Source organism: Triticum urartu, chromosome 5A (assembly GCF_056163025.1).
Source record: "Triticum urartu cultivar PI428250 chromosome 5A, HENAU_Tu73, whole genome shotgun sequence".
Lineage (NCBI taxonomy): Eukaryota > Viridiplantae > Streptophyta > Magnoliopsida > Poales > Poaceae > Triticum > Triticum urartu.
Window position 1 is genome coordinate 317,513,233 of NC_141877.1, and position 10,268 is coordinate 317,523,500.

Consider the following 10,268-nt stretch of genomic DNA (forward strand, 5'->3'; position numbering starts at 1 on the left):
GAGAGTCCACCTGATGAGCCGGCCGGGGATAAGGTGCGATCCACGGTAGATCGAAAATCATTCTCATTCTCATCAGTGCATACATTCTTAGAAGGTTCCGTCGCCAAGCTAAAGCCTACCCTCTGCCCTAGGGTTACAGAATCTTCCAACGCATGCGCCCAACACACTCATAAAAGCGGGGATCCACGTCACTCGCATGCCCCACCGAAAACCCAACGCGGCCGCGACGTCGGACACACCGAGAGCCGCGACGTCCCGCTCCGTCCCGTTCCATCCCACGGCCTGCCCAAATATAAAACCAACGGCCGTCCTCGATCGCATCGACGGACCAGACAACAGCGATCATGAGCCGCATACACCCCAACGCGGAGGCCTCCAGGCGTCTCCTGCGGGACGGCGCCGGCGAGGCGGCGGCGTGCTACACGGTCTGGATGAGGTCCAGCATGGGCTTCCAGGGCACCGACGGCTTCTCCGTCTACGACGCCGGGGGCGAGCTGGCCTTCCGCGTCGACAACTACTCCCGCCGCCGGAAGATCTTCGCCGGCGAGCTCACGCTCATGGACGGCCACGGCGCGCCGCTCCTCTCCCTCAGGCCGCAGGTCAGGTTCTTCCCATTCGACGAATTTAAAAGAGACGAATGTTGGCTTCGTCTCTTATCTCAGCGCTGGGGTTTTAGTGTTTGTTAAACAATCTAGGGGTTTGATCGAATCGACTGAACCTCTGATGGATGCACACAACATATTCGTGCTATTGCCTCCACGAGGTGCCTGTGACGCATCCACCGGCTAGTTGTTTCGGACGCATGCCGTTTCAATTTCGAATTCATAACGTACACATCTGAAAATGAGTAGAAGAAAAGAAAAGGCCAAAGTCCGTCTCCTATCTGCACTGTGCTCTGTCAATTTCTTCAGTCTGTATGTAATATAACTGAAGAACACATCTGAAACTTTGTATCCTATCTGCACTGCAGCCGCTGCCACTTTCTCAGTAATTTTACCGATATTTAGCAGACTAAATTAATAAAACAAGAATATGGGTTTGCATTTGGTAGTTGGTAACCCCATTTCCTGTCTCATTTTGGGGAGGAATTTCAATGAAAACAACGACAACTAGTTGGAGTAACAGCTGACAGAGTTCCATTGTGCCGTAACAGATCATCAGCATGCACGACCAATGGAACTGCTACAAAGCACCAGAAGAAGGCCAAGCAAAGAGGGCAAGATCACAGCAGCTCTTCTCGGTGAGGAAATGCTCGGTCCTGCAGAACAACCGTGAAGCAGAAGTTTACATGTCTTCAGCCTGCACCACCACCACCGACGCATCAGCATCAGACCATGGCAGCACTGGCCACCAGTCCCCCGGCTTCTGGATCGAGGGCTGCTTCCGGAGGAGAAACTGCAAGATCCGCAGGGCCCACGACGGCAAAGAGGTGGCGAGGATCGCGAGGAAGAAGGCGAGGACAGCCGCGACGCCTGACACGGCGCCTCTGACGCTCGGCGAGGACGTCTTCAGCCTCGTGGTGCAACCGGACGCTGATTGCACGATGATCATGGCCCTCGTCGTCGTTCTGGACCGGATCTGCTGGAGGCCGTACACGCCGTTGATATGTTCTTCGTAGCCCGCGCTGAGTCGGCGATCGACGAACCTCTGTTCGTTTTACACGGGGGAAATGTAGATGCCTTTTCTTTCTTCAGTTCTTCAAGTGACTGTCGCCTGAAGCAAGTAAGAGCCAGTGGAGATGAAGTGCTGTTCAGTTAGTTGCAGCTGTCGGTTGGCTGAAAGCCTGATCTAACTTGTAGTAAAACGTCGAACAAAGTTCTGACATGCAGCAATGCAGTGCATCAAAATGAAATCCCAACAATATGAATCTCGGACTTGAAATGCCTGTACGATTAATCTGCAGATTATTGTTCCTACATGACGGTGCCATGTTAATGGGCCACCTAGTGTTAGTTGCACCGTCAGAGAAAGTGCCAAGGACGGTACAGAAGACAAAATGACCAAAGTTTGTCGAATCCCAGCAGGGAAGCCTGTGTCTCCTGTGCCATCTTTTCAGTGTCTATTGCATGATTTGCATCTCCTTACGTCTGCGATCCCCGTCAGAATGATTCGGAATATGACGGAAATATACTGCAGAAAGGGAGATTTTGCGTTTCGGCGTAATGGGGATCTTAATTTTTACAGAATGTCAGAAGAATCGAGAAGATGGACGAAATTGAGGGAATATTGCCGTAAAGGTTAGCTGTCTTGTCTTGGCAGTCCTTTCGTATCTAAGCTACTTTTGATAAGTTAGCTGTAATGAAGGGTACTGCTTCTGTTCGGGAATAGCTGGCGTTTTATACATCAGCACAACCATGCATCTCATTCTGCTAATGTTTGAATGTGTATCTAAGTTCAGAAATTATTATACTACAAACTATATATATTTAGTTGGAATTATACTATAAAATATTGTTCAGGCTAATACAATATTTTACCTTACTTAAAATCTAAGTAATTTTTCACGTATCAGAGTTATACAGCTTCTGACTGCGTGCTTCCTTAAAAATCAGGTATTTATATAGATAAATAGAACCTCTTAATTACAATACTCACTCTATTTCATAATATAAGGATATTTAGAGTTTGTGCCACTCTAACTTCTATCTTTTTCGTTGTTGTTGAGAGGTTGACATCTTTTGGTTTGATCCTCACAGAAAAAAAACATCTTTTGGTTTGAACATCAATTAATACCACTAGATTTGACATGAAATATATTTTTATAATATATAGTGATCATTGTCAGGAAATATAGTAAATATTTTCTGAAACAACATAGTTTTCTTTAACATTTGTGGTTTAAGTGTTACTCTGGATACCATTTTAATATCATAAACTAATTGTTGTGAATCATATAAACCATTTTTTTTCGTAATTGCAGTTAGCACTTACACCTTTTTTCACAAGTGGTACTCTGAAAGTAGGTTGTATTTGTTATTGAGGTGGTTTATGATAATCTAGTTTTGCAGTCAGTTGTGGTCTTTATTAAAGAAAGGGTAGACTACCTGGATTTCATTTCACCGAAATCGACAATAACAAAATCTAGAGGGTAAACAATGGCACCATTAGAATAATACCCATGGAGAAAACAACACACTTCGAACCATTAATGGACCAACAGACTTAATGATGAAGCAACCAATTATAACATGTCAACATTCAGGCTATCCCGGTCTATATTCACTCCCGGACTATCCAAATGATCTCTCGAAAGTTGTTCTCCAAGTGAATGATGCAGCAATGCAAGGTTGCTAGATACTTTCACCGGGCACAACTTCCTCTAGCAGTGCAAGCGTTGCACCAACAATGCCCAAAGTCTGGCGCATTACCGGCCCTGAAAGGAGTAACTCAGTTTCCATAGTGGCACGATAAGGTTCAGAAGGCGGCAGTGGATGAGTCCAATATTGTGCCAAGAATTCAAAGCCAGGGTTGATCACTATGTAAGTTACGGATAAACTCCCAATACATGGTCACACCGAGCACTCAAAATACAAATGTGAGACAGATTCTTAAGCAGGGCAAGATGGGCAGGTTTTATCATTCACATGCTGACACTTACTCGACTTTTTGTGTATGATCAATATTGCAAAACATGTATACAAGATGACACACATATATACAGAATATGTCGTCAATGCACAATGGGTATCCTCTGGAAATTAAACATGTTAGGGCAACTCTAACCGATCCACTATCCGGCGCTAAGGATAAATTCAGTTATCCTCCCTTACGTCCCCTAAAACAGTTAGTGGAGGATACATTATCCTCCCTCACTGAAAAAAAACCCCAATCTCCCTATATATCCTCATCGCGCGCTCGGCTGAGGAAATGTGGCGCCTCCTCTTTCCTGCCACAGCCGCCGTAACCGATGATCGAACCACCCGCCGGAATGGATACCCCGGACCCCGCCGACCACCGCCACCGGCTTGTCGCTGCCGGAAACGATCCCCGCATCACTGCCCGCGCCGAAGAAGAGCTTGGGGATAAAAAAGTCCACCGGGTTCAAGCTCCGGCTCCAACCGCGGCAAAGGCCGCCAGGGTGGCGAGCGCCTCTCCGGCGACATCTTGCCGCCCTCCCGCTGCTCCCTTCGTGGCCAATCGAGCAAGAAAACCGACGTCGGCGGCCGAGAGGATGGAGGTGATGGTGGTGGTGCCGGCGGTGATGTTTTCTTCAGAGACCACCTCCTTTGAGTTCGTGCATGCCAATGGTTGGCTCGATCCACAACATATACATGTTATGTTTGTGATGATTTTCGTTCAAACATTTGTGTTTGAAGTGATGCCTTTTGGACGAACTATGCATGTTTTAATTTGAAAAATGCGATGATGAAACTATATGTTATGACGGTTATGTTATGCATGTTTTAATTTGAATATCTTTATGATATATATTGTGTAGTGTTTAGAAGTTCATATGGCTTGGACACAAAATCTACACAATTTTGTTTTTACTTCACTAAGTATAGAGGATCAGGTAGGTGCGGTCACCGTTAGTGGAGTAATTTTTTTGTCCACTAACTTTACTCCGCCGGATCCTCCCTTAACTTTAGAGGATGGGTTAGAGTTGCCCTTATAGGGTGATTTCACGTAAAAAATACATTCAGTGTCACGCATTCAAACCATTTTTTTTAAACTAGGCAAAAGATTTGCCATTTTCATTGAATAAGGAAGAAAGTTTAGAGTTTGTGGCCAGAGGCCGAATTACAAAATGTCACTCTCGCGGCAATAAATTACGCAAGTGCTTAGTCCCAGCAAGACACCACAGACTACACTCCTCTTTTATCTTTGTGACAATAACTTCGACCAGCATCACAGCATTGTGGAAGACCCTTGTGTTCTGTTCCTTCTGTATCTCCCATGAAATGAGCAGCATGAGGGAGATGAGCGGCCTTCGGGATTGCGTCATTCTGTACGCGTTGTGGCCCCACCAATCTTTAACGGAGTCCATGTGGCTCCAATCTAGAAGGTTCACGTCATGAAGGCCAAGCCGGACCTTTATCATGCCCCAAACTCTAACAGCGTATCTGCATCGGAAAAGTAGATGCGCCGCCGTCTCTTGAACTTGCTTGCAAAGGGGGCATAAGTTGCAATTAGGCCATCCCCGCTTTTGCAGTCAGTCAGTTGTCTAAATCCTATTGTTAATAACGAGCCACGCAAAAAACTTGCACTTTGGAGGTGCCCAAATCTTCCAGACATTCTACACAAGGTCCGTGTCCACTAAGCCCCGGAATTGAACCTCGTAGGCCGACGCAGCCGAATAATGGCCATCCATCGTTAGCTTCCATGAGATGGTATCTGCCCTTTCCGGATTTAGGTGGAGGAGAGAGAGATTTTCCCACAGGCTGACAAACTCGGATAGGTGATCAACGGAGATGCCCTCGCATCCAAACCATATTAGGCATGAGTCAAGTAGACGGATTGCGTGACCATCATAAATTCATAAGATCATCCTGCCATTGCATAATTATAGGAGAGAAATATTTCCTAAAGGAATCGCAGAACACGCAGTAGAAATCCTTGTCATTTTCTATATCTCAATAGATAGCCTCTGCTAACTTATTCCTCACGGAATGCAAGTATATCACCTCAGCATGCAACATGCATGAGGAAAATCCCACGTCAAATGCAAACATTTATGAGAATTTTCATTCAATTATGCTATTTGTATTAAATATTTTTTTACAACTATAAAATAATCAAATGCAATAAATCGTATGTATTTTTAGTTTTACTTCTCATGTTATTAGTCCAAATATTCATGTTCCATGTAACTAAATCTTATTGAAATATATTGCAGAGTATCCCCGCAATAATGTGTAGAATCGTGAAATCCCAGAAGAAAATAGGCAGGGCAAACACCCAGCCAATTGTCTGTTCCAAAACTGATTTTCTCCTATACCCAGGTTGCCACGTGTAACCAACCATCACAACAGAACTGGCTCATATAACTCTATTCCAAAAGGGAGAAATATGAACATGCATGGTCACAATAAAATAAATTTTGTGATTTTTTTATCTAATCAACTTGTTTTATTTCTCGTGACTAAATTCTCATGATATTTATAAAATAAGTTTAGCATGACACATTTCAAGAGACATAAACTAAGGACATGTGCAGTGTTTGATAAGATAGTCTTACCTTAAATCTGACACGTAATTTAGAGATGGCAATAAAAACTGATGTACAATGAGTTAGCTATTAGTTTTACCTCTAATAACTAGATATTTTAAATATATGGTGAGGGATATTGTTGCTAATAGATCATCTCTTAATTGATATACGTATTAATAGAAAGCAAGCTTTTTTCCCCTCTGATTTCTATTTCCTCCACTCATCATTTATAACTAGAGGGTGATTGCGCCATCCTTTAGTCATGAGTTAAGCCTCTCTTTTTTACCCAGGTTGTTACGTTCGGTTGCTTCATTGTGTGATTCACTTGAGTTGGACTGGCTTGAGAGAACCTTTTCCTCTAGGGTTTCCCTAGAGTCCACCTTTTCCTCCGGCGGCGCCGCCGGAGTCCACCCAACAAATCCAACGTCACGTTTAGTGATCCTGGCCGACAACTCGCTAGGGTTGGCTCTCGAGAACAAGCCTGTGTTGTTGCATGGTGGATCCGGAAGCCCAGGAGATCGGGGGCGGGAAGAAGGGAGACCAAGGCGATCTAGGGTTTGGTGCGGAGGCGGGAGTTGCAGGAGGACATCGAAGGGAGTCTAGGGCGCCTTTGGGTGCGAACGGGGCTGGATCCATGGAGGCGGCGGGGGTTGAGGTTGAAGATGCAGATCGGGAAGAAGTTGTAGATCGGGAAGAGGACACTAATGGATGGGATCAATTTGGCCCGGACCCAGAGTTGGAAGACGTGTTTGAAGGCCTAAAGTTTCATGGTGAGGAGGAGGAGGACCTCGATCTTTCAGGAGAGGTAGATGAGTTGATTAAGGATGTTCGTTGGCTGTGTTTATTTCGAGTTCATACTATGAGGCTGTTTAGTCATGCGGCGTTACTGAATTCAATGAGGAATGCATGGGCTTGTGCCCAAGGAGTTACCTTCAACATCAAAGGGCTGAACCTGTTCTTGGCTCAGTGTCATTGCCTGGGCGATTGGAAACGGGTAATGGATGGAGGACCTTGGCAATTTCGAAGAGATCCGGTGGTCATTGTGGAATACGATGGGTTCACTAACGTCTCTGAATATGCATTGGATATGTATCCTTTATGGGCGAGGATCAAAGGCTTGCCGGATGGGCTCACAAGAAAGAGGGAGTTGGCGGAGAATGTAGCCAAGAAGGTCGGAGAGCCGCCATTTACGATGGTAGTTAACGAGGGGAGGATTAACCCAGCTAGCCACTTAAGGGTGAGGGTTTTTGTGAATGTCCAGAAGCCATTGGTGAGGTTTGTGAGTATCACCCTTAAGGATATGAAACGGTACCCTGTTACGTATGAGAAGCTGCCGAATTTTTGCTTTTTCTGTGGTTGTATGGGGCATGTGGTAGAGGAGTGCGGGGACGGGATTCATGACCCCGCCGGGTGCGAATGGGGGGATTGGTTGCATTGGATTAGTGAGCCTGCCATGGCGGGAGGTGGTGTAGGGCGTGGTAGAGGAGGGAGGTCAGCAGGCCAAGGCGTGGGGGGAGCAAGATGGGCTGGTAGAGGTGGAGGCAGAGGCGTAGGAGGCTCAGGAGGAAGGGGCGGTTCAATAGGAGCTCAGGCAAGTAAGGTAGATGATGTTGTTCAGCATGTGGGGGGCGGTGTGCACACAGTGCCAGGAACTCCCAATATTGGTGATGACGATGTGCGGACGGCCCGCAAGAGGCTTATGGGGGCAGACAGTGTTGTTATGGTGCGAGGGCAACCAGTGCCAAACCTTGCGGGTAAAGTCCCGAACACCGTCCTGATGTTGGAGGGGGGGAGTGGATCAGGGGCGAATAATGTGCCGGACTCGTCATCTACACCGGGCAAGGTGCCCATTGTAAAGAGAAGAAAGCAAGGGGAAGAGGGGGATGATGGTGACACAACTATGACTGAAGAGGCGACCTCCTCCGAGGGGGACCGTCGGGCCCAATGAAAGTCTTAAGATGGAACTGCCGGGGAGGGGGGAATACCCGGACAGTTCGTGAGTTAGCGACTATCTGTCAGTCGCATTCCCCCAATATGGTGTTTTTGTGTGAAACAAGACAGAAGGCTGAGAAAATAAAAAAGGTGCGTGGGAGGATTGGTTTGAAGGGTTTTGCTGGGGTTGACAGTATTGGTATGAGTGGCGGTCTCGCTCTTTTTTGGCATGAGAACTACGAAGTGGAGATCTTGGAAAAGGAAGAACACTTTATTGATGCACTGGTCCGTGTCCAGGAGGGGGCGGTGCAATGGAGGATCACTTGTATTTACGGTGAACCACGAGTAGAAAACAGGCACATCATGTGGTCAAAAATCAAGCAGCTAAAAGTCGTAAATGACCTACCTTGGCTTGTAGTCGGCGACTTCAACGAGGCCATGTGGGACTTTGAATATCTATCTGCTACACCGCGTGGAGAGCCACAAATGATTGCTTTTGGGGATACGTTGGAGATCTGTGGCCTAGTTGACCTTGGCTTCGTTGGTGTTCCCTTCACATATGATAATAAGAGGGGAGGAGGAGGTAATGTGAAGGTAAGGCTGGAAAGGGCAGTTGCAACTAATGCGTGGAGGAACTTGTTTGCATATGCTACGGTAGTGCATGTTCCTTCGCCTTGTTCAGATCATGTGGCCCTTGTCCTAAAGGGTTCGGCCGATCCGGGGCCGCTAGGTGGAAAGCAGAGGAGATACGAGGAGATACGAGGTGTTTTGGGAGCGTGATGAGTCACTGCCTAAGGTGATAAAGGAGGCCTAGGAAGCAGTGGGGGGGAGTTCATAATATGTCTCAGTTGCGGGACGCTCTATCTAAAACAATGACAGCTCTCAGGGTTTGGAGCAAAAAAATTGGTAATATTACCAGAGAGCTTGCCAAGTCCCGCACTCAGCTAGAGGAGTTGATGAATATGAACACTGATCGTCAGGATATCGCAAGTGACGGACAAGATGAACGAGATTTTGTACCAAGAGGAGATGCTTTGGTTACAACGATCGCGTATCACGTGGTTGAAGGAGGGGGATAGAAACACAAAATATTTCCAAAGCAAAGCAGTCTGGAGGGCGAGGAAGAACAAGATTCGAGAGTTGACGGATAGTGTCGGTGTAGTTCACTCCGATCTTGCCTCTATGTGGGAAGTGGCTAACAGTTATTTTCATGACATTTTCACAGCTGACCCCACACTTAATGCAGCGCCTATTTTGGAACTAATTAACCCGGTGGTGACCGAGGAGGATAACACCAAGTTGTGTGCGCCTTTTACAGATAAAGAGATCTCGGATGCTTTGTTTCAAATCGGGCCACTAAAAGCTCCGGGTCCGGATGGTTTCCCCGCTAGATTCTTTAAGAGGAATTGGAACACTCTTAAGGAGGGTCTGTTGGCTGCGGTGAAGGATTTTTTCAGCACTGGTGTCATGCCGGAGGGAGTGAATTCTACATCTATTGTACTTATTCCCAAAGTTCCCAACCCGGTAAAAATCACAGACTACAGGCCCATTAGTCTGTGTAATGTTATCTATAAGGTCATCTCCAAGTGCCTAATGAATAGGATGAGGCCGTTGCTGGATGATCTCATCTCTCCTGAGCAAAGCGCCTTCATTCCAGGAAGGATGATTACAGATAATGCACTAGTTTCTTTTGAGTGTATCCATCATATCAAGCAGGAGAAGGATCCCACAAGAAGTTTCTGTGCTTACAAACTGGACCTATCAAAAGCATATGATCGAGTGGATTGGGTCTTCTTGAGGCAAATGATGCAAAAGTTGGGTTTCTCTCAGCGATGGGTGGATTGGATAATGTCGTGTGTCACGTCGGTGAGATACTCTGTCAAACTTAATGGAACCCTCTTGGATTCGTTTGCGCCGACATGTGGTATTCGGCAAGGAGATCCGCTCTCTCTGTTTCTTTTTTTGCTTGTGGCAGATGGTTTATCAGCTCTACTAAAGAGCAAAGTGGCTACGGGTGACATCACGCCGGTGCAGGTTTCTAGACGAGGACCGGGCATCTCACACTTATTGTTTGCTGATGATACCTTGTTGTTTTTTGAGGCTTCTAGAGAACAAGCAGATGAGGTTAAAGTGGTGTTGGATTTGTACGGGAAGGCGACGGGGCAGTGCCTAAACCCCAACAAGT

At 46.4% G+C, this 10,268-nt stretch overlaps 1 protein-coding gene across 1 annotated transcript; it reads left to right on the forward strand.

Annotated features, from left to right (window-relative positions):
• Positions 1-304: 304 nt before the first annotated feature.
• On the forward strand, positions 305-1,881 carry LOC125555922 (protein LURP-one-related 8-like). Its single transcript, XM_048718726.2, has 2 exons — positions 305-599; positions 1,154-1,881. The coding sequence occupies exons 1-2, from the start codon at positions 345-347 to the stop codon at positions 1,616-1,618; spliced, it is 720 nt and encodes a 239-aa protein (XP_048574683.1). The 5' UTR covers positions 305-344; the 3' UTR covers positions 1,619-1,881.
• Positions 1,882-10,268: the final 8,387 nt, after the last annotated feature.